Source organism: Macaca mulatta, chromosome 4, assembly GCF_049350105.2.
Source record: "Macaca mulatta isolate MMU2019108-1 chromosome 4, T2T-MMU8v2.0, whole genome shotgun sequence".
NCBI lineage: Eukaryota > Metazoa > Chordata > Mammalia > Primates > Cercopithecidae > Macaca > Macaca mulatta.
The window spans coordinates 136,006,741-136,032,598 of NC_133409.1; the positions used below are offsets into that span (position 1 = coordinate 136,006,741).

General features: G+C 36.4%; 1 protein-coding gene across 4 annotated transcripts; it reads right to left on the reverse strand.

Annotated features, from left to right (window-relative positions):
- Positions 1–10,175: 10,175 nt before the first annotated feature.
- Positions 10,176–24,558, reverse strand: ENPP4 (ectonucleotide pyrophosphatase/phosphodiesterase 4). Of its 4 annotated transcripts, none has more exons than XM_028846741.2 (4): positions 24,421–24,558; positions 16,243–17,101; positions 15,418–15,588; positions 10,176–13,543 (listed from the first exon to the last, which is right to left on the reverse strand). In XM_028846741.2, exons 2-4 carry the CDS (start codon positions 17,066–17,068, stop codon positions 13,182–13,184), a joined length of 1,359 nt encoding a protein of 452 aa, XP_028702574.1. In that variant the 5' UTR covers positions 17,069–17,101; positions 24,421–24,558; the 3' UTR covers positions 10,176–13,181.
- Between the last annotated feature and the right edge of the window lie 1,300 nt (positions 24,559–25,858).

The window sequence follows — 25,858 nt, forward strand, 5'->3', positions numbered from 1 at the left end:
CAATGTTTGTTTTCTTTCTGGTAGCACATGATAACAGCACAAGCATCTTTTAGATTTGAACATTTGAAGATTCAAAGTTGCAAAAGAGCACAAGCCATATTAGGTAAAATATTGGCCACTCAATCCTTGAAAAGAACTGTGTGGAGCCTGGAAAAAAAAATAGGACCACATGTGAGATGTTTACAAGACACTCAGAACAGTGGTAAAGTGTGCATACTAGAAAAAGGCAGCAAAATAACTCTTTGTGGTAACAGGTATCAAAACATGGGAGCCAAGATGATATAGCCCTATTTCAAGAAATATGTGAATACCCACCTACCGGGTGCTCAGTGGAATCAAAGCTGAATCCAAGTTCACAAATAGACTTCTACTTCCAAGGTAGTACTTTTGACCTGCCTGGTCATCTCAGTCTTCTTCATTCCAACAACCTAAGGCTGAGCTTTAGATTTCTAAGCAATCAAGAAGTTTGGGAGAGGCATGGTATTACATGTGGCTTCTTAGAGGAAAGAGGAAGGCCTGAAAAGAAAGGCTTTCTTTGAAGAAAATAGCACTTTACAGACACTTGGATAGTATTGTGATTTCATATATATATATATGCACCAACTGGCTAATGAGTAGGTAAAACTGTATAACTATTCCAGAAAGAAAGGACAAATTGGATGTGAAGAACTGAAGTAACATGGTTAAAAATTTAACCAAATGTAAGTGCTTCCTAAAAGTTGGTGAATGTCTTATTTTTTAAAATGATAATACCAGTAAGGAATGTTGGCACATAATTCCCATTTCATTATAAAACCTCTTAATAGAATAGAATCAAATAACTGGAAATGGCCTACGGATTAAAAAGCTAGGAAATTATATGGTAGGTAGCAAACTCCCCAGAAGTATGGACTCTGGATTAGACATCTCAGAATACATGAGCACTCATGTTGGCTTGCTTTTTAGCTGTGAACTTACCCTGTATTATTGAAATGTCAGCAAAATGACTGGAAGGTGAAATTGGTCCATTTTAAAGCATTACTATTATGCTGTCTGTCCGTTTAAATTAATAATTGCATTAAATTCATTTTAGAAGGTGCTATTACATTAGTAAGAAAGTAAATTCACATATGAATATTTGATTATCAGATGGTTTATTTACAGATACTTATTTTCCTATAAAATAGAGTTTACCTGAAGGAAAATAAAACTTTAAACTTTTCTGGGAAAATCACATCACTTATCATTGACATCTTTTTGTTGTTGTTTTGTTTTACCTGCATGTCTTCATGGTCAAGCTTTGCATGCAGTGAACTCAAAATTAGTACATGGAAATAAAAGACTAGCTAATCTTACTAATTGTAAGAATTTTAGAAAGGTCAGAGGAATGGAGCTTCTCCTGTGCCCCCTTTTTTTTTCAACATCGTCCTATATCAACCATTTTGTAAAGTTTATTAATCATCTGGATTTTTTAAAATTCAGTTTGTATTTTACAATTTCTTCTCCATCACCTGCAGTTTAAGTTTAAATTGCTTTTCAAAATGCCCTGTGACCTTGTAAGTATCCTATTATTAGTCTTAGTTTCTTACAAGCACCTATTATTTCTAGAAAATCTAATGAAAGACCCCAGCTCTTCTAGTTCTCACATTTTTTTTTGTTTTTCATTAGTAGAAAAACATAACTTGATAATCATAGAGTTGGGAAAGCTCTAAGGGATCATTCAATCCTTGATTTAACAAAAGCTCCTGCAAAGTTGTGAAATTTGCACGACATATTAGTGCCAGAGCTGGAGGAAGGACCCAGGTTCCGTGACTGAGTTTATACTCAAAGTCAAGCTGCCATCTAGGTTGGTTTACTTCCGGTTCATCCTAAGGTAGCCCCTTGAGATCCTACCCCTAGCAGGAGGTGGTTAACCGATGTTCCCACCCTTGGCAGGCTCTCTAGTCCAACTTTTTACGTTCAGCTACACAAGGCTTATAGATTTCTTCCAGATTGGCCAATGCCCAAGGGCAATGCCCCAGGACAAAATGTCCTGAATGCTACACTCTTTTAGGATTTCAGTCTTCTTTGAATGTCAGCCTGGTAATTCCTCATAACCTTGTGGGCAATTTGATTCTTTTTAAAAAGACGTTTTAAAATATATTTTGACTTCTAATCAGGACAGGATAGCGTGGTCCTGCTTTTCCTTGTTCCTCCACACTAAGCATAATTATAGAGCCTGGAAATGGTGCAAGAGACTCTGAAGGTTGGTAATAAGGCTGCGAGCTGATTAGGGAACCGGGGGCTGGAAAAACAGCACAGCGGCAGGGCTTCACGTGCTTCCCACCTAACGGAAGGAGGCCACACAGAGCCGGCATTTCTTAACCCCCGCCTACCAAGACAGCAGCCCAGGGAGGTTTATTCCTCCCCTAGATCAAAGAATCTCTGGTAACATCAGGGTAACCCGTGTCATCAGCAAGGGGAATTACCATAACCCTCCAACGAGGAATATTGATTGGGAGTCCCATTAAAGAGCAGCCAAGAGGAGCATTATCCTTCCCACCACTGAAACATTCTTCCACTGAGAGACAGAGGTGGACAAAAAATCTGCAAAAGAGACCAAGCTACAGCAGACAATCTGGGGAACCTCTTTGTTCCCATGGCCTGAGACTCTCCTGCTCTACCCAGAGACTTTGCAACGGGCAAGGCGCACCAATAAAGGAATCCCACTACACCATTCCCCTACCAAGAGATACCTGACAGCTGGCCCGGGGAAAACCCTTCTGCTTTCCTCAGGCAAGACCAGCAGAGACAAGTGGGAATTCCAGGAGCACCACAATCCAAGCAGACCGTAATCCAATAGCACCCCAAAGGCTGTGAAAATTAAGCTGCCATTGGAATCACAGCCCACAAAAGTAGGACAAGATCTACATGCTAAACCTAAACAGTGTGACTTTCTGCTAAAATAAAAAATGTAAAGAGAACTCATCATCTTATTACATAATATATAAGATATCCAGGATACAACTGAAAATTACCTGCTATACCTAAAACCAAGAAAATCACAATTACAATGAGAAAAAAACAATTGACACCAGCACCAAAATGATTCATATGTTGGGAAAACTGATAGGACTGAAAGGAAAAACAGATAAATCCCAATTTAATTGGGATTCAACACCCTCCTCTCAATAACTTCTAGAATATCTAGACAGAGAATCAGAAAGAATATAGAAGATCTCTACAACACAATCAACAACAGGATCTAGTAACATACAGAGAGTACTCGATCAAACAACAGCATAACTGACAAGAATACACACCAGGGTAAACATTTTTCTCAAGTACTTATAAAATATTCACCACCATAGGTCCATTCACCATATCCTGGGTCATAAAACAAACCTCAACAAATTTAAAAGAATTGAAATCATACCAATTGTGTTTTCTGACCACATGGGAGTCAAACTTGAAATCAACAACTGAAAGACAACAGGAAAATCTCTAAACCCATGGAAACTAAACACCACATTTAAAAATAGTCCCTGGGTCAAAAGGAAGGTCTCAAAGGAAAAATTTAAAACTACGTAGAATTTAATGAAAATGAAAACACAATATATAATATCAAAATATAAGGGATGAATCTAAAGCAGTACTGAGAGGGAAGTTTATAGCACTAACGGCTTACATAAAATGAGGAAAAGTCTTAAATCAACAACCTTAGTTCATACCTCAGGGGACTAGAAAAGAAGAGCAAGTTAAAGAAAGCAAAGGAAGAAAATAGTAAAGATAACTATAGAAACCAATGAAATTGAAATTAGAAAAACAGTAGAGAAAATTAATAAAAATCTACTACTTTAAAAGAATTAGTAACATTGATAAACCTATAGCAAGACTGACAAAAATAAAAACAGCCAAAATCACAATATCAGAAATGAAATAGAGGCTATCCATGCTGATATTAAAAAGGTAATAGAGAACTATTAGGAACAAGTTTACCTCATAAATCAACAACTTAAATTAAAAATGTAATACCATTACATTCACTCCGAACAAAATAAAATACTTAGATATAAACTTAACAAAATGGGTTCAGGATCCTGAAAATTACCAAATACTGACAAAATAAATCAAAGAAGCCTTCAAATCAAAGAAATTTTCAATAAATAAAGAGACATACCGTGTGCAAAAGTTGGAAGACCACATAGTAAAAGGGCCAACTCCCCAAATGTACCAACTTGGATGGATCTCCAGGGAATTATGCTGTGTGGAAAAACCAATGCTAAAGAGTTACATACTGTAAAATTCCATTTACATACTATTTTTTAAATGACAAAATTTGAAATGGAAGGTGATTATAAAATGGCAACACAAGAGATTCTTATGGTATTGGGACTATTTATTATATTAGCTGTGGTTGCCATAACAAAATACCAAATATGGGGTGGCTTCAACAACAGACATTTATTTCTCACAGTTCCAGGAGGCTGGATAGTCCAAGATTAAGGTTCCAGCAGATTTGTTTCCTGGTGAGGGCTCTCTTATTGGCTTGCAGACAGCTGCTTTCTCTTTGTACCTTTACATGGCCCCATGGGCATTAACTCCCTATATTTCTTGAAAAGTGCATGCACAAGTGCCAAGTGTGATCTCAGAAGCACTCAACGCTTTAGTGTTTAGGCCAGTCATGTCTGAACTGAAGAAAGAGGCTAAGCATTGTCAGGTTGCATCTGTGGGAAGCTAGTCAAAGCCAAAACACAACTGGAGCAAGAGTATATTGACTGCATTTGAGGGTATACAAGAGAAGTCTAATACACCCACACAGGTATGGATTCTTGATTTTAACAAAGGTAATTAATTCTGTTTATCTAGTTTTAAATCCTTGTGTCGATACCATACTCTCTTATTACATTTTTAGAATTATTCTTGACACCGGACAGAGTATGTCCTACCATTTTATTTTTTTCAAAATTGTCTTGGCTCTTCACACTTCTACATAAATTTTAGAGTCGGCTTCCACAGTTCCATAAAAAAAAACAAATAAAACCCTGCTGAAATTGCTTGGATGCAACGATCAATTTGGGAAGAATTGCCATCTTTACAATGTTTAACCTTCCAACCTATAAACATTATATAGCCCTCTGTTTATTTTGGTCTCCCTTAACTCCTTTATAATTTTCTGTGCAGAGATTCTGCATGTATTTCGTTAGACTTATTCCCAAATATTCCATGCTTATTGATAGCAATGTAAATAATATGAGTTTAAAATTTTCCTTTTCTAATTGTTTTCTGCTAAGATATAGAAATACACTTGATTTTTGTATATTGACCTGATATCCAGCCATTTTTTAACCTCAGAGTTTATCTGTAGATTATTAGATTTCTTGTGTATACTATCATGCATTTGTGAATATGAGTTTCATTTTCCAATACTTATTTCTTTTGTTTCCTTATTGCACTTGCTAGGACCTGTAGTACAATGTTAAATATAAGTGGTGAGAGTGGACATCCTTGCCCTGGTCCTGATCTCAGGAGAGAAACATTTGATATTTCATCATTCAGTATATTAGCTTTGGCTTTGTTTTGTTTTGTTTTTATAGATGTCATTCCTCAGCTGGAGGAAGTTTCCTTCTATTCCAAATTTAATCAGTTTGTTCAACTAATAAATAAGGGTTGAATTTTGCCAAGTGCTTTTGCATGTTCATTGACTTGATAATGTGTTCTTTTTTCTATTAATATACAGCATAACATTGATTGATTTTCAGTGATCAAAATGATTCTGTGCCCTGTAGTGAACTCCACTTATTCATGTGCATTATCCTTTTGAATTACCACTGAATTCAATTAGATAATATTTAGTTAAGTATTATTGTTCATAAGAATACTGGTCTTTTAATATATTTTTTTCATGTTTTCGTACCAGTGTTACACTGGCCTTATAACAAGAATGTGTTAGCTGGGCGTGGTGGCTCCAGCCCCTAATCCCAGCACTTTGGCAGGTCGAGGTGGGCGGATCACGAGGTCAAGAGATGGAGACCATCCTGGCCAACATGGTGAAACACCATCTCTACTAAAAATACAAAAATTAGCTGGGCAATGTGGTACGTGCCTGTAGTCCCAGCTACTCAGGAGGCTGAGGCAGGAGAATTGCTTGAACCCAGGAAGTGGAGGTTGCAGTGAGCCGAGATCCACCACTACACTCCAGCCTGGGCGACAGAGCGAGACTCCATCTTATAAATAAATAAATAAAACGTATTCCTTCTTCTTGTATTTTCCATAAGAATTTATGTAAAACTGGCATCATTTATTTCATCAAATGTGTGATGAACTAATCAGTGAAACCACCTGGACTTGAAGTTTTCTTCATAGGAATGTTTTCGATAAATTAATGTCTGTGATAGATATAAAGCTATTCAAAATTTTTATTTAGTTTTGTATTTGTTGCGTAAGTTGCATTTTTTCAGTGAATTTATCCATTTTTATTTAAATTGTCAAATCCATTGGCATAATATTCTGTATTTTTTTTTTATATATGTAGGATCTGCAGTGATGGCCCTTCTGTTATCACTGATATTGCTAGTTTCTGCTACCTCCCTTTTTCTTTAGGCAGTGTTACCAATTTTACTAGTATGTTTTTAAAAAATAAATTTTCAATTTATTTTTCTCTTTACTATTTCATTAATTTGGATCTTATTTTTATTATATCCTTCTTCCCACTCACTTTGGATTATTTCCTCCTTTTACTGTTTTCCTAAAGCAAAGGCTGTAATCATTGATTCTGAACCTTTCAGCCTCTCTTAAGATAGGCATTCGAAGCTGCAAATTTCCCTCTAACTAATGCTTTAGTTGCGTACTGTAGATGTTGGTGCTACATATTCATGATCACTCATTTCCAAATATTTTATTTGCCTTATTTTTATTTTTCTCGTAAGTTATTTAAAAGTGTATTGTTTAATTTCCAAATATTTAAGGACTTTCTAAATTGTATTGACTCTCATTCCACTGTGGTCAGAAAATATACCTTGTAAAATTGCAATTCTTTGTGATTATTTACTGAGACTTGTTTTCTGGTCCTGTGTATGGCCTAACTTGGTAATTCTTCAATGCGTACTTACAAAAAGAATATCTTTTGCAGTTTGGAGCTGTAATCTCTAAATCTCATTTAAGTCAAGGTGGTTGATAAAATCACTCAAGTCTTCTATATCTTTATCGCCTTTTTTTCTTGGTGTGGTTGTTGTATCAATGACTTAGAGAGGAGTGCTAAATTCTTCAATTATGTTTATGAATTATTTCTTTACTTCCATCAGTTTTTGATTAATGTGTTTTTAAGCTTTTTTAGGTATGAACACTTTTAGAACTGTCATACTTTCCTTTCATATTGGTGCTTGTACATTAATGAAATCTCCCTATCTCTGAAAATTACTGTCTTGAAGACTCCTTTGTCTGATATTAATATGTATATGTGTACTATAGCTTTTTTATGGCTAGTTTCTGTATGGTTTTGCTGTGTCTGCACCCAAATCTCATCTTGAATTGTAGTTCCCACAATTCCCACGTGTTGTGGAAAGGACCTGGTGGGAGGTAATTGAATCAAGGAGGCAATTACCTCCATAGTGTTCTCATGATAGTGAGTTCTCATGAGATCTGATGGTTTTATAAGGGGCTTCCCCCCCTTTCCTCTGCACTTCCCTCCTTGCTGCTACCATGTGAAGAGGACATATTTTCTTCCCCTTCCGCCACAATTTTAAGTTTCCTGAGGCCTCCTCAGTCTTGTGGAACTGTGAGTCAATTAGACCTCTTTCCTTTATAAATTACCCAGTCGCAGGTATGTCTTTATTAGCAGAGTGAGAATGGACTAATACAGTTTCCATGGCACGTTATTTTCTATCCTTTTTTAAAATTCAATTTGTGTCTTTGTACTTAAAGTGATTCTCTTGTAGACTACATGTAGTTGGATATTGCTTTTTCATCTAATTTGATAATCTCTGCCTTTTCACTGGAATGTTCAGTCTATTTACATCTAACTACTGATGTGGTTGAATTCTCATTTTTGAAAAATGTTTCTCTCATTCAAGATTGGTCCATAGTTTTTTTGTGTGTGCTATTTTGTTAAGTTTGATATCAGTTTTATTCACCTTAAAAATAATATATTTCATTTTCTAAAATATTAGTTTTTCAAGGCAAATATAAACGATATCCAAGCCTGATAGAGTCACTAAAAAAAGGATTATTGTCTTTGAGGTCTGATACTTTTTGTACACTATAACTGTCTCAACCTTTTCCTAAATACAGAAACTGGTATGTTTTTGTTTTCTTTTCCTCTACTGGAGTCAGTTTTATCCAACAATATTTTTTCCTAGGAAATTATTCATTTATATTTTCAAATTTATTTGTGCCAAATAGTGCAGATGCATGACTTTAATAGATACATTCACATCTGTGCCTTCTCTCCTTCAACCACCCCCTCCTAGTCTCTTTTGATTAGGTTAGCTTCTCAGCCCTTCAGCAGCCTCTTCTACAATTCACAGATGCCATTTAGGGACTCATGTTTATGGGGACTTTTTCCCTTCTAAATCCTAACCTCTTCATTCTTCACTTTCTTGGAAATTCCTCAACGCATAAACACAATCTTTTATTTGTCCAGATTTTCTAGTCCTCAGTAAGAGCATTGGTTTGAATTACACAGTCTAGCAGTACTCGATACAGTACCCAACATGTCTTTTTAAGATTACGAAAAAAAGGGGGAGGGAGAATCTTCACAGAAATTTTGAGTGTAAAAAACATACTCTCCTCAGTGGATATTTCAAACATTTTGTAAATCCATAGTACTCTGTCTAACCTATAGAAGCCCCTTTATAAAATGGTTATTTGTGTAGTGAAATTTTCTATACTTGTTTTGGGGTTAATTTCTATTGCTCCTTTCCACCACCCCACCTACGAAAGTGAGATAGAGCATGGTTGATATGAATGTAATGCTGATTAAATTAACAGCAAATTGTATCTTTAACACAAAAGGAAAGTCTAGACTGGAGACATGTCTATAAATCATCATCATGGAGCTGTCAGTAGAAGAGCTCACTAGGTTGTGTATTGACAGTGGAAATGACATTTCAGAGGCCAAAGGAATAAAAAAAGACTTGTGGACACACAGAAAGCCTGCACAGCAGTTTGGCTTACTCTTTGGATATAGACTCTGCTTTTACCTCCCAGGTAATTTTGACCATGGGACAGGAGTCAGAGGATCTAGTCATTTCAACATATACACATACTTATACATTAGAATACAGAACTATATATACACACATGTGTGCCTATATAGTATATACACACACGCATATATATACACTTACACATATACTTACATACACACATACACATATATGTTGTGATCAGCATGTCTATTACAGGACTCCAAAGCCCAATTGGATCATTTAGATTCTCACATATTCTTTCAAGCAATAGTTGTGAATGTGTGTGGGAGTACACTACTGGAGTGGATGGAGAAGGATGTAAATAATAACCAAACATAGGCACTAAGGAGGCTGGGAGTTGGGGGAAAGAGGCAAAGTTAGCATCCGAACCTCAGGAAGCACAGGGTCTGGAAAATGATTCTGGATACAAGGCTCTCAGCAGCAAGAGTTAACCCATGAGTACACATAGGTAATTTGTTGGTATAAATAACATTTTACCACTTTTGAAATAATTCTCTTTCAGAGTAAAAAAAGTGCCATTTATTCTTTTCTTTTCCTACAATTCTTAGCAGTGTTCTCTTAATACAAAAATAGGAAATGAATTAATCACTGCTCTAATAGAGGGAACTTTCTTGAATCCATATGCAATTGGACAAGTCATTAAATACCTATGGCTATGTACAAAACAAAGTTTAAATATTAGACTGCTTCCCCCATCATCCCCGCTATTTTATAATCGGTTTTTTTCAAATCTCTTCTCTTCTATCGTAAGCCAATAAATTACAGCTCTGGAGGCTCTGTAAAACTTATCTTGGCTTTCTTTCCAATGATGTCCTTGTGCTGGATTGTATATTTATACACTGTTTTAAAATTTTTGTTAAAGAGTTTAAAAAATCCTAATATCTATTTGGGCTTCTATATTACTAAGTCATGTCAACATCTAGCACAATAAGTATATTTTGCAAGAAGGTAACAAATGTAAAAATCACCAGTGGCACTGAACTTTATATTTAATAATTACAGTCAGAATGTTTTGGTAGATTTTATTCACACAAATTTTTAAAATCATGAACAAAGTCATTAATTCTGAATTCAAGTAAGTCAAAAATATTTTAATTTAAATTAAGGCACTACATAACACATTTCTTTAAAGCACACTCATGTTATTTTATTTACACACTATTTTAAGAATTGACAATAAATACACATTTTCCATCTCCTCCTTGTCCTTCATTTATAACTTTACGTGTTAACAAGGAAGTAAAACCCTCCAAATAAAAGGAATTAAATGCAATCATCCATAAAGCTTATCAGATACGGGCACAAGGAGGAGACACCCAAGAACAATGTAAAAACATTTTAATCCTTTAATGTTCCAAGAATTCTATAAATTCTTAAGCCAAACCTTAATGGAATAATAATACAAAACCTATAGATAAACATTGAAAGTTTTTTTCTATTGCTATTTACCAGAAGAACTGCATATAAATAACAGCAGCAGAACTGTCCTATGTTATACATGAATATACCTATTCTGAATTTACTGACTGAATTAAAAACACTTAATCAAAACCTTTCCCATTACCTTGGGGTATTGTTTCCTGGAGCCAAATACTTTCTACCACCCAGAAAATAGAGCAGTATATTAGTTATTTAACAAAATACACACCAAAACCTTAATGTAAAAGGCTAGTTTTACTGTAAGATTTTCTCAGTGTACTAAAGGAGTCAATGGCTTTAACAGTGATAATTTTTTTAAAGATACAAATGAATCAACACATAGTTGAATATATATGTTTTATTAAATAAATACTATTCTTTTTGTTCCATCAACATATACTTTTTAAATTTTTGCTTAATTTACAAGTCAATATTTTGAGAATGTAAGGAAAGACAAATATGTAAATATCTTGTTGAAAGGGTTAAGATACTGACAGGACATCCCTTCGTATTCCATCCTATATAAAATCCACTCATGAGTTGGATGCCAAGTATAGATTTCTGAAACTGATAACCACCAATCACGCTAATGCAATCATTAAAACTCACACCATTGCAAGGACCAAGTATAAAATATTCTGCTACTATTTTAGATACTTCAGAAACATCTACTTCTTTAAATGAAAAGCTTTAAATGTGTCAATGCTATTCGCTTTTTAACGGAAATTAAAGTAGAACTTTTCTATTATTCCGTTTAGATCAACTATTAATATTAACCTTTAGGATTACTGTTTTATGTGAAAAAATTGGAAATTTTTTAAAGCAAAATTAGTACTATTGGTTTTTATTTCATTTATTTTACTGTTCTTAATACAGTCAATTTATGACCAACAGCATGGATTATTTATATAGGGTTTGAAAATGCCTCTCAACAACCCCAAATACAACAGGCAGCAAATACCGGGCTCAAGAAATTAGCAGTGACTCAATAGGATGCATTGTATGTTTGATGACTGGCACCACTGTTCTTCTTTACCATCATAGATAATCAACATTTAACTGGGCTGCATATTTATTACACTCTTATATTTGTAAAACAGTTACCAAGTTTATTTTATAGTCAAAACTTTACAGATCATACTATTAACTGCTTATCTCATGTACTGATGAATGGTTCTTGAGCCCAATTCTTCCCCTATTAAATATAATCTAGTCTGTCACAACCTAGTTTCTTCATATTAATTTTGATTACTAGAAGGTACCAGCTAGCAAAAGCAGGATGACAGTTCTTCACAATAAACCCTTGGCTCTGAACAAACGTTAAACAGAGGGATTATTTCTGTGATGCAAAGACTGGAGAAAAAAGTGGAGGTAGCACTAAGGCTATTCTGCGACTTAACATATGAATGGTGTGAAAGACCAAAGATACTAAATTCTGTTTAAAATTTCTTAACTATTCTATAGCCTAAAATGTAAGGTATAGTCCCAAAGATAAATATAAAAATCTCCATTCCTCATTCTGTCCCAGTCAAATTGAGATTTGTATTTGGGTCATAAATTTTTCTGCAGCATTTGGATACCTCAGGTTACAACAAACATGAGAGAGTTAAAAGATAAAAGTTAATGAAATTAAGTTATGATTTTAACTTGTGAGTTAGGAGAAAGTAAACAAATATGAAGTGCAAAAATAACCTTTCCTGAGATCTGTGTGTTTCAGGAATGTGGAAGCCTGGCCACAGTCCATCTCTGACCTCCTTCTATAGTAAGTCACATAATGTCCACACAACTACACACAAACACACTTGCACAGGCACGCACAAACAACTAAGTAATTTATATAAAGGCATTAAGCACAGATAGAGAGAAAAGCACTTGTCTCTCTTTTCTTCTGAATTTCTTATTAACAACAATCTTCAAAAGATATAACCTTTAAGACTAACAGCTTAAGATGTAATGGTGACAACTCAGGCTTTTATCAAATGGTCTCAGTTGTTTTTTTTAAATAGGTTTCCTTAAAATATTTCTTCATTTGCTATATCTTTTCTGTCTGCTCCAACTTTATTAACCAACACAGAGCATTTCCTACCTCAAGAGGGTACTTGAAATACAAACTACTTAAAGGTAAATATAAAAATATAGGAAACTTTTCCTCCCTAATATACAAAATTCACAAATTGCATAAATATTTCTATTGTTTTCTTTACAAATATATAAATTTATTAGAAAAACATGCCTACTAAATTTTGGTATATTTTCATTTAAAGATGTATCACATCTTCATTGCAAAATAAAAGCAGAGGAAGTATTTTTCTCAAGCCATTTTTAGTATTTCTAGTTAGGGTTGATGTTACCTAATGATTTCCTACCAGAAGATGTGACCTAATGATTTACTAACATTGTTACTATGGTCAGGGTTATCTTATTAGCAAATAAACCAAAACAAAACACAAGGAAAACAAAAGAATGATTTTAACATGCTTAGTCTAAGTTCTTTGTCTTTCAAAGTATTCTTTTTCATAGTTACAACACTATTCTTTGGGTGTATTCTTAGTTTTGTGATTAATCAAAGACACTTTGTATAAGCCCTAACACTTGTCACCCAATTAAAGGATCATCATCATCTTCTTGTAGCTGAAGTCGAGAAAATGGACGAGGTACAGAAAGTCTATTCTGCATGATTATTATGAGGCATGTTAGCGTGGTTAACACCAAGAGTGAACCGACAACAATTGCGATGGCTTCTGGCAGATTGATGCACCACTGGTCAACTAACAAGCACTTAGTATGACCAAAAGTCCCATTATTGGGATGTGGTTTTAATCCCAGGATGTGGCACATCATTGGATAAATATCCACAATGTTAATTGTGCTATGCTTGTAGCCTTTGTGAAATGCAGGTCCGTGGGCAGCTAGAAATGGATGCATACTAGGCAAAGAATTATCATAACCATGGTCACCTACTGAAAAAGAACAAAACAACATCAGTAAATAAGATCAGACTTTTTAGGAAAAAATAACTTGTTTCTAGTATATACACATTCAATTCTTTCAGAAAGGGACCAGAAATAAAAATTTCTATTTCTTCAACTCAGCTATGTTCCCTATTTCCCTCTCTCTTTCTCAAATACACACACACAAACACACACACATGCCCCTTTTCCCAACTGGTCATACCCTCAGACTTTACCACCACTTCTCAACCTGACGTACTTATCTTTCAGCCCTAGTACCACTTACTTCACCTGGCAATCTCAGCACTGTTTGCAAAAGCTCGCTGCAAACAGTACTAGTTATAAAGACAGTGGTCAGGCTGAGGGTTCTGTGTAACTGGGAAGAGCAGAATGAGTAATGCCAGAAAATGGAGAAAAAGAAAATCTGCAGCCTAACCTATCTCAATTGTTAGAGGAAGGATCTTGCATTGAATGTGTTGTCTAACCTGGTGACTCCATCCCAGTAAAAGTTAGACTTAAAGAAAAGCGTATGATAGTCCCTAATACAACTCCAATAATAAATTTCCAATTTTTAGCTTTAACAAATGTTGCCATTTAATGCACACCAGCTGTATTTAATGAGCTCCCACTTTCATATTACATACAGGTGACTGAGTGATAAGTATATTGATATTTGTTATATTATTCTTTGGTGGTATGTTTGAAATATTTCATCATAAAAATAAAAAATATGACGAAAAGCAGAATATACAGAAAGATTTCAATATTAAAACATACACACACACACACACACACATATATATATAAGAAAAAAGATTGGATGGGGGGAAATGCCCACAATTAACATTTGCCTATAAATCTGTACTGAGGGATTATGGATAGTTTTTGTTCTCTTTCCTATGCTTTTCTATACTTGCAGTTTTCAATAACGAATATGCAACATATAACACTGATGTAAATAATACAAACTTCATTGACCCTGAGTCTGTCCTATGCTTGCCTGATACTTCTAAATTGCTATATATCAGAGAACTGCAAACTACAGCCCATAGCGAAGGTCAGCCCTCCATCTTTTTTGTAAACAGAGTTTCACTAAAACCCACCACTTCAATTTGTTTACAGGTTGTCTATGGCTGCTTTCACACAATAAAGGCAGAGTTGAGTAGCTGAGACAGAGACCAGCTGGCCCACAAAGCCTAAAGTATTTTCTACCTGGCCCTTTACTAAAAAAGTTTGCTGACCCTTAGTATAGGCCACAAAATTAGATTTTTAAAAAAGCATTTGAATTGAATATGAAATATGGATAAATAAGCTTCAGTTTGAGGCAAGAACTGTAACTCTCCCCTACACATTTTCTCTCCTATACATTTTTAAGGAGAGATTTTGATGTATCTGTTTTGTTCACTTGGTGGATTTTTTTGTCTGGTTACTTTCTGGTTCTTGCCCAGTGTTCTAAATAGCTGTAGCATTCAGGTAAATGATTTTGTCACTGGGGAAGACTTAGGGTTACTCAGACAAATTTTTTTTAACACACACAAGAACAAGGATTAGCTAATCTCTCCCCTTTTACTGTTTCTTTACTTCTCTCTTTTATTTTGTATAAATCAAGAGAATGAATCTTGAAAATTACTGACAGTAATTGCAGTTTTGGAAAGAAAGTAAGACTATGCCTTCACTCTTAAATCTACTTTCTAATTTAAAGGTGAAATTGTGATTACTGTAAATTCTATGAAATGAAGACCTGGGAATTATCTGGTTGAAAATTGAACTAATTCTTCTGTGTGAACTTCTTTAAGTCGAAGTACCCTCTTAACACAACGGTATCACAAGACATGATTTGTTCCTACTATACAACAGAAATATCTCAACTAAATACTTACATTTTTGTGATGATTTATTTAGCACAATTGTCCAGCCTTCATTTGCAACCAAAATAATGGGCTGAATCCGATCATTATGTTGGTAATAAAATCTGTTAGGAATGTCTTCTTTGAGATAAACATTCATATGAGAGTTACAGTTTTTCAGTTTGTTGTAAACCTCTGTTCTATCTGAGAAAAAAAGGAAACAGCAAAGGAAACAAGTTATAATTGGTAAGGAAAAAATATGTCTAACTAGAATAACTGGAAGTGAATTATAGATAATATCATCTATTAAATCACTTCTTAAAAAAACAGAGCAATAATAATGTGACAGTGTTGGGGACTGATACACACAAACACACACCTTTCTCAAACATTAACAAATCTGTTTCACTTTGTGGATTACCGTGGTGGACTTTTATAGAAAGGGGACATTTTTCATGTGTATCTTCCTAAGTAAACATAAACTAATTACATGTTACTACTAACTACTAATTCTGTGATCAGTAGAAGAAAGGTACCTCACACTGTCACCACTAAACATCACACACTAAAATCTAAGATGTTGAAGGATAAAAATTTCCTTTTTCCATTAGTGCAAGTAATTAGATATATCAAAAGCAAAGCAATATTCACTTTGAAACTAAACCATAACCCATATAACTAAACCGTAAGTCAACTGCTCTAAACTTGTAAAGAAGAGGAAAAACACATATAATCTCACTCTGAGTATATGGTTCTAAACTACAAAAAGCCAGAGCTTCATTCTTTTATACAACCCACCCCCCCTCAATCAATTGCCCCATTCAAATAATAGTATCCCTCAGCTGAATGTTTACTTACTTATTTTGGGAAGTATTGCAGCAACTGGGCTCAAATCTATAAGAGTGTAGTATGAATGATCGATGCAGACATCCAAGTTTATCAGTCTATCCTGAGAACACTGGGTCATCCCATGATCACTTGTAATGATCACATTAAGATTTTCCCACAGCCCTAACATCTTGAGTTTTTGGACTAAGTCACCGATAAGATCATCTATTTTTTTCAACACTCTGCTCATGTTTTCTTTATCTTCAGGTCCATACTTGTGGCCACTTGCATCTGGTTCTTCCCAATAGAGTGTTGCAAAGGTGACTGGTGGGTTTGAATTGTTTAGCCACATAGTAATATTATTTAGTCTTTCCTCAAATGACACTGAGGAGTTGTAATTCATAAAATAGGAAGAGGTGGTATTGTGAATGGGTACATCAGTACCAGGCCACATAGCAGCAGCACTTGATCTGTTTTCCTGAAGCTGATTGGTCACCCAAATAGGTACTGCCTCATTCCACCAAAAAGGATCCTTGTCATTAGAGTCAGAAAAATGTTTCTTTGTGACTGCATCATACATGGAATTAGCCACAATGCCATGGCTTTCTTCATACAAGCCTGTCACAATACTGTAGTGGTTTGGAAATGTTTTTGTGATAAAAACATTTTTAACATGCTCTACCAAGACACCTTCTTTGATAAAATTCTGGAGATGAGGAAATTCATAGTTCTTCAGATAATCAGCTCTGAATCCATCAAAGGATACTAGTAGTAACTTAGGTGGCAAACTAGAGGAAGAGTCACTTCTACAACCAGTAATAAGTCCAGAAAACAAAAGTATTACTAATAACTTCATAATGAACACGTTGAACGACAGCAATCAGGGTTCCTAAAATGTAAAAACACAATTCATAAGTAGCAATGCTATTTCATTTGGGTTAAGTTTTAGAATTTTAGCCCACAGGAGGAGAGAACCAATATTTATATGCCAGCTTTACCTATATTAACTTAAATAATGCCATTTATTTAAAAATAAAGCTAAACTTGGAAAAAATAAAAATTGTCTTTACTTGTCCAGTTTCCTGTTTATATATATGCCCTACTCTATCCTTTATATGGACCATTTTTACACTCCACATCAATACTCCTCCTAGGCTGTCATGCGCATTAGCTGCATTAGAAATTCTTCTAAAGGCTTAATAAAAATAGATGCAGACACTAAAATGATTCTTTTATATAATATAAAGTTAATGCCAAGCTTTCAGAGGCTCCAGAGATGATGATTATTTTTCCAGTTTAATAAATTGTACTTTATAGTTTCTTTAACCCACAGAAATAATTGGTGGAAATTCTACCATATTGGCTTATTGCCAGTTCTTGTGGAAAATATTGCTATAAAAAAGGGGGGATAAGAAATAAATGCTATTGAAAAAAAGCCCCCCATCAGTCTGTACATGCCCCAATAGTCACATGAAGTTGATTAACAAACATACAAAGCCTACAGGGACATGGATGCTCCAGTAACTTATGAAGAAATCCAATAGCTATTGAAATGAATTTTACTACCACGTCCCTCTTAAACTTCCTTTTTGCAATCAACAACTATTTTCACTAATAGTTTCCCAAGGCTTAAAGCTATCTCTGATTCTTTGTTCTTTTTTTTAAAATCAATTCACTGATGACAAAAACAGCTTTTCCCTAATAAATCTCCCTGCCTTCAGTCTCTATCTTCTTTGGCCTCTAAGAAAATAAGACGTGTGATTTAGGCAGAATGATTCATTTTAGATGGATGGGATGCCTCTTCGATTGTAAGAGGAGAGAAGGAGCAAAGGTAGGGGAGCGGACAGGTTTGAGGACTGGAGGTGAAGAGAGTTGCCAGAGGTAGGGTCAATTATTGAGAGGCAGCAGACTGGTAAAAGGTTCAGAGGTCTGAGGAACAGAAAAAATGTCTGAAATAGTTAATGTGGAGGATGGGAGAAAGTGTGAGGAAACAGCAGAACTGGGGTCAATGTTGACAGCTGTCATGAATTTTCATAGTGACATGGTTGACTGGTTTTCTCTAGCAACTCAGTAAACCTGGCACAGGCATGAACAAAACAGGCAGCTGATCCTCCCTGGATTTGAGATTCTGCCAGAAACTGAAGGAAGACAAAGGAAGTTGAAGATGCTAACTTTAGCAGCTGAAATTTGGGCTGTAGCATCTAAGCTGAAACTGACAGATGTGAGTAGAGAGGTTCTGGTGAAGTCAAAGAACTAATTAAGATTAGTTAAGAGTAACTTTTAGTGAAAGTTACAAAGATCTGGGATTGCAGTTATAATGCCAACAAGTGAATGCATTATTTCAGATTAAGAAGACCCTGAACATGGTAATGGGTATGCATGTTGAGGTCCCAGGTATGAAGAGCAGCAAGTTAACTAATATGATTATGAAGTTCAGGAGTCATGTATTGTGTATTCTCTCAAGTAGACTGGAAATTCTTTCTTTCTTTCAAACATGCCACCTGGAGGATCTGTGTACTTGTGGTCAAATACTTACTGACAGAAGCTGTGATCCTCTTAAAAACTGACTTAACATTAGAAAGACCAAAGGCACAGAATCTGATTTATGAGGATCTTGGGTCTAGAAAATCTCTACTATTTTAATCTGAGACAGGTTGCCTTCTGAATATGGTGCATGGAACATTTGTTCCTGGTGCTCCCCAATAACCAAAAATAATGCAGAGTAACAAAACCACCTCTCCAAAGGACAGAGTAACAAACCTAATAAGGGGTAGAGGAGGCATATGGGTATTTCCACAGACACAGCCCTAGTCATATCTCAGCAATTTCAGCTATCAAGAAACTAGACAATGGTACTTCCCCTTTCATTCAATGTTTTATGCCCCCAACACAGTGTTTATGTATGACTTAACTCCTCCCTCAGAGAGTTTTAACTGGGTTCAATCAGATGACAATATCATGTGGGTTGCTACAATTTTAGAAGTTGTGTCAAGGGCATGCAGGTCTCCATGAAAGCTTGGATTGAGTAGATTCCCTGGTTTCTCTGAGTATCGTTCCCCATATCCAAATATTTCTTTCCAACAACAGAGACTTTTAAATCAGCAAATAGGTGGCACAGTATCTTCTCACAGGGAAAACATACTCATAAATTTACTTTTTGAAAAACACTATTTACTTCTCTGGCTCTTTCCCTGTGTAACTATTTTATATTCCCAACCAGTCTTATCCCATCGCACAGCTGTTCTGCTGCCAAATCCAATCTGATATGTGTCAGATGGAATGCATTCTCTATACCTCCACATCTTTTCCCCCTTCCTTAGTTCCCAGTCCTTTAAAACAGCTTCACCATTCTCTCAATCACAAAGAGATCCCCTGAGTATATGATCAGTTGCCAGTCTAGTCAATTCTATCTTCACATCATCTAATACAGCACATCAGACATAAGAATCACTGAAGGAAGTTTGTTAAAAGTACAGCTGTCAAGTCACTATAACTAGGAGATTCTGATTCAGTCAGCCCACAGTAGAGGCCAGAAACCTGCGTGTGAAACAAACATTTTTAACAGCTACCCACTCATCCATCTCTACTACTGCTATATTTCTTTAGACCTCAATACCTCTTGTCCAGAGCACTTTTGTCTCTTAATTCACCTTTCTACCTCAACCACCTTCCACTTTCTCACCTCACATCTACTGCCAACTCAGTTTCCCTGGGCACAGCTCTGTTCATGTTCCCTTAATTAAAAATATATTCAAAAGATCCCCCTGCCTATACAAAAAGCCCAAATGCCTGAGTCTCACATTCAAGTCCCTCCAATATCCAGGCCCAACTTGCATGCAAATTACTGTGAAATAAATACAGAAATAACTGTCAACTTGAATTTCCATTCACCATATTTCATTGTCACGATCTTTCTGAAATGTATTACAACATGTAAAGTATAATCATCATTCATCTTGGTGGTCTATAATAGCTCTTCAGTATTAGTTTGCATTTCCAGAATATCCTAAAATTAGTTCCTACATACGAAGGCTGGCTCAGCAGACACCTGGGTCATTTTGTAAAAAATCATTCAACAAATATCTACTATCACTAATTCCATAACACAAAAGTATATGTATGTGCCATGTATTAGGGAACAAAGAACTTATACTTTTCAAATATATAATAATCAAAGCAGGAGCATAAATAACAAAAATAATAAATCAGGCTGTCATCTGGAAAAAGACAGGCTTTATACTTTAATCAATTTTGTTCTACAACACCAAATAACAGAATAGACTTCAATTAGCAAATAGGTGGCACAGTATCTTCTCACGGGGAAAAATACTCATAAATTTATGAGTACATATTTGTAACAGTGTGTTTGAGATTCACACATCATAATGTATTATTTTTAACGCTAAGAGAAATTACTAAAAATGGAATATTGTAGTATGTCTAAACATTTTCCAGTAGATTTACCTCTAAGAGCAGAGGGGTGCCAAGACAATTCAACAAATGGTACAGGGACAACTGGATATCCACATGCAAAAGAACAAATTGGAGCCCTGCCTCATACCATACACAAAAATTCATTCAAAGTAGATCACAGACCTTGGTTAAGAGCTAAAACTGTAAAGCTCTTAAAAGAAAATGTAGGAGTAAATGTAGGAGTAACTTTTTGTAACCCTGGGTTCTTAGATACCACACCAAGAGCACAAGTGACCAAAAAAGAGAAATGAACTGGACTTCAAAATTTAAAAGTCTCATGCTTTAAACGATACCATCAAGAAAGTGAAAAGGCAACACAGAGAATGGAAGAAAATATTTGCAAATCATATATCTGAAGAGATTTGTATCTAGACTATACAAAGAACTGCTACAACTCAATAATAAAAAGTCGGATAATCCAATTAAAAAATGAGCATGATCTGAAAAAGATATTTCTCCAAAGACACAGATGACAAATTAGCACATGAAAAGATGCTCAACAGCATTAGTCATCAGAGAAATGCAATCAAACCCACAATAAGATACCACTTCACACCCAGAAGGATGAGTAAATAAAAGAGATAACAAGTGTTGATAGAGAAAATGAAACTGTTATAAACTGCTACAGGAAATGTAAAATGGTACAGCCACTTTGGAAAATATTCTGGCAGTCTTCAAAGGGTTAAATATAGGACTACCATAAAACCCAGCAATTCTACTATTAGGCATGTGCCCAAGAGAAATGAAAACATATGTCCACGCAAAAACTTGTACACAAATGTTCACAGCAGCATTATTTGTAAGACTCAAGAAGTAGAAACATCTCAATGTGCACTAACTTATGAATGGATAAATAAAATGTGATATATCCATATAATAAAATATTATTTGACAAAAAAAGGAAGGAAGTGCTGACACATTTTACAACCTGGATAAATATGCTAAATGTAAGAACGCAGTCACAAAAAATCACTTATTGTATGATTCCATTTAGATAAAATGTCTAGAATCGGCAAATCTACAGAGACTAAAAGTAACTATAGTAACTATCTAGGGCTAGGGGTTGGGGGAGAAATGGGTAGTAAATGCCAGTAGGTATAAAGTTTATTTTGGGGGTTATGAAAATGTTTTCAAATTGATTGTGATGACAGTTGCACAATTCCATAAAGCTGTACTCTTTAAATGAGTGAACTGAATGGTGTGTGATTTATATCTCAATAAAAAGGTTATTTTTTTAAAAAGAGCAGAGGGAAGTGAAATTGTAATATTAAATGTCCCGCCACAGAACAGGAAACATCTAATCTCATTTTACCTCAAAAAAAAGTGAATTTTATACTCCATAATACAGACTTGAGTGTTTTAATGTGAAAGCTTTATATCACTTCCCATGTGCAAAACAGACCAAAAACCTGTGTCCATCCTCCCCTACGAAATACTAATCAAAATGCTTCTTCCTCAAATCTTGAGTTAAAAGGATGCTCCAGGAACACATGCTGTTAATCCTGTGGCTCAGTAATCCCTCAGCACACTGCTGGCATCCAAGCGTCGCAGTCCTTGTCCTCAGGATTAGGATTACAGACGAAGTGCAAAGACTATAGACTGAAGTCAGAAGGGTCCCAGAACCTGAGCTCACAACTAGTAGATGGGTGATCTTGGGTAGATCCAACTTTTCCTGGCTTCTGTTTCCTTGTGTGTAAAATGGGGATGCGTAAAGGTTACAGAACAGGCCCTCAAAATTAGTTTCCCTTTATCATTCTAGTTACAAAGCTGTTGCGGGGGCAGGGGGAACCAAGTCTATACTATGACAGGCAGAATATTATTGTGAAACTATAAAATACACTAGGAAAAATTTAGTCTCATCTCCTCGCATATGATGACCTTTCATATGACTTTGTATATGATGAAGCTAAAGTTCAGTGATTGGCTGGGCTCAGAAAGCAATCAGTTGCTTTACTGCATTCTTACTAATTTCATGTCCTCAATAAGTTTACAAATCCAGTAATAGCAAGTTAACAAATCTGGTAATAATCTCCAAACTATTAACAGAACTCTTCTTTTATTAGCAGTGCTGGATCCATGTCTACCACATTCTGTCTCATTCTAACAGGGAGTGTTAAGCTACAGACAAACCAACAAGAAGTAGTTCTCAAGCAGTTTCCAAGGTATGAAAATAAAGTTTGCAGGGAATGAAACTGTTATATTACAAAATATTGGGAGAAATTCTGTAATTTTTCACACCCAAAAGATGTCAAAGAGAAGAAAAAAAGCAGACCTCTGTGGACTGCAACCAAATATCCCCAAAACAACTGGAAGTATGAGTTAGTCTTCAATTCAGGGAACAAACTACCTTCTAACTTCTCTGGGAAGACCTTCTTGCATGGATGGAATGCAGTCAACTCTCACTGGGGCATTCTTAGCCCATGTGAAGCCAAGAGAGGATAAACCGTTACAGGATATGGTGAAAGATATTTGTCACCATTAGCATGCCATCTGCTCTGTAATACAATGAAACTCTCATACACCTTTAAAAACTTTATTCTATGTCTATAAATAAGGCCGTTACTTTTAGATTATTATCAGTTGCTTTCTTATAGTCTAAGGAAAAATATACACTCCCTAAAAAAATTCCTTGGTCTTAAAAATCGTGGGATTCTAAATTATTCTCCAATTCTGTAAAACACACAGAAATTTCTAGCATACATAAAATTTTCTAGCATCTTCAAAACACACTTATCTTACTTTCTACATAGTAAAATACCTCCCTCCATTACACCTTGTCGTTTCATCAGAATTTATTCCAAATTATATCCTGTAACTAATCTAAGTGGAGGTGGGGGGGAAGATGCACAAGTGCTGCAGCCTTCTTAATTTCCTTAAAATAGCTTGACACAATCTCGGGGGTGGGGGGGTGAGAAGAAATAAAAGATCATAATACTGAAACCAGCAGCTGATATTTCACAGTAGTTGGCAAATCTTCCCTTCAGACTTGGGTCCACCAGATTGCCTGATTAAGCAAAGCCCTTCTGGAATCAGATGTGGTGTAAAGCTGAATCCGCCTGTCACTAGTTGTACAATCTTCATTGGACGCGTCCCTTCACTTCTCTGAGCCTGACTTTCGTCATCTGTAAAATGGGAATGCTATGATCTCATAGGGTGGTTGTGACAAGAAAAGGAAGCATTGTTTTTAAGTCCTTACGTGCTTTTAATCCAGCCCTTTAAAAAGGCACTTAAATGTACCTTTTATTGTTTGGTTGGCTTGTTTTCTAGGAAATTAGTTCTTAAATATATCTATAATTAACATAAACTCTAATCTAATATTCCCCAGACAGACGGATGTCGATGCCATCGGTGGTTCTCCTTTAAAACCAAAAGCCTGGCGACCCCTCCCCAGCTCCCCTCATTTTCACCCCAGACCCACCTTAGGTTCCTCCACTACCGTTCAGCTGACTTCCCTCCCTTCACACTTAACACCACAGGTTTCCTTCCCCAGTTCCACAACCACCTGCTAAATTTTCTTTCCTCTTCCCTTACTGGCCTCCGCCTCGGCCCGCCACCTCCCTGGCTCTTTCAGTCCCTTCGTGGACGTCCCCGCCGCGCCCCAGGGGACGTGCGTGTAGTGGGTGAGAATGGGTCAGAGGGTATCGTCTCACCATCTCTATTTTCAAAGCCCCTCGTGGACTGGGGAGGGGGTGACACTGCCCCACAGAACGCCGAGCGCGCCAGGCGCGTACTCACCAGCCTCCGCCGCCGCCGCTTTTTTCCAACGCGCGGAACTCGGCGCTCGCGGCACCTGGCACTCGTGGGAAGTTGCGGGGAAGGGGAACCTCAAGGAAGAGGGGCGAGGCCGAGCTCTTCCTGAGGCGCCTGCGCAGTGGCGGGCGCCGCGCCGCGGGGCACAGCCCCAACCTCCCTATCTGCGCCGCTCGGGGCGCTCCGAATGTGCGCAGCTGCCAGGCGAGCGTCTACGGCACCAGCTCGGGACTGGCTGGGACAGGGCAGCAGAGTCTGAGACACGTCCTTGGATTGGATGCTAGAGCCAGAGTTGAATGTAACTTTCTTTCCGATTGGTTAGACAGGTTCTTGGAGGGGTCGAATTGGACCTAAGAGTAGAGAGGTTCATTCCACTCTCCCACCACGCCCTTTTCTTATCCTAGATCTGGACGCCCTTCAGGGAACCTGAAAACCAGCGAGTCCGGGAAAGGGCTCTGGCAATTCCCAAGCCGATGACCTTCTGCCACTTAGTTAATGTGCACCTGGCAGCTTAGGTGACCGCGGAGAAAGCAACATTGGCTGCACCAAGGTCCGGCACAAGTCTAGAGAGGCTTCAGCCAGATCCAGAGAGTTGGGATAAAAGAAACGTGGATCTACCATAGAAGTCTGTCCGTCTTACTGGATAAGCGAGCGCACCTTTACAGGGGAAGTTGGGTAATAGTTTAGAAGTAAGGTTAAAAGCAGCACGGTCCCTGCGGCAGGGAACCAGTAATGAGTTACAGCTGAGAACTGGGTGCTTTGACAGACGCGTATGTGGGATTGTGCTCCTGCTTTTAATGGAAAGATTATTCAATAGAATAATGTAACTAAACTTTCCAACATAAAAAGCAATTACCAAACAGAAGTAGAATTATTCGCTAATAATTGGGTTGTCCAGGCACACTTGGCAATGAGAGGATAACATCTTTTTTCTCTTTTTAATCTGTAGTGCCAAACAGAACTTGGTGTAGAAGTACTTACTAAATCATTATTGAATTTAATGGAACATTTAAAGGTGCATCAGGTTCACTGTCCCCCATGTTAAAATGCAGGCTCCGGGAGGTATTTTCTTTCTTGTTCACTACTGTATCTCCAGCTCAAATAAAAAGTGCAAATAAATTAAGAATATTAATGACATGTAATATCCTCAAGTGTTAAGCATTTAATAGCTGTAAATCCAGTACCTAGATTAGTAAACTGCAGTAGTGGACCTTAGATAACAAATTCTGAAGTTGGTCCCCTTGGTCTGAGCTTTACAATATAGCTGTTAACAACAATCTGGAAGCAGCCATGGAGATGATCAGGCAATAGATGTATTCCGTTAGATTATTAGTTTGTGCCTAGATAAATTAATTCCAGTTTTAAGTCTCAAGTTGGCCTGTGCATTGGTGAATATGGGCATCTTAGATCCGTGGGCTTTCAG

What these genes read in the sequence shown, in the direction of transcription:
- ENPP4 (XM_015136457.3), bottom strand. Translation starts at nt 17,068, where the DNA reads ATGAAGTTATTAGTAATACTTTTGTTTTCTGGACTTATTACTGGTTGT. An exon ending in TGCAATACTTCCCAAAATAA is followed by an intron (nt 15,589 to 16,242) that starts GTAAGTAAACAT and finishes TTTTTTTCTCAG; the next exon opens with ATAGAACAGAGGTTTACAAC. An exon ending in AAATAAATCATCACAAAAAT is followed by an intron (nt 13,547 to 15,417) that starts GTAAGTATTTAG and finishes GTTCTTTTTCAG; the next exon opens with TAGGTGACCATGGTTATGAT.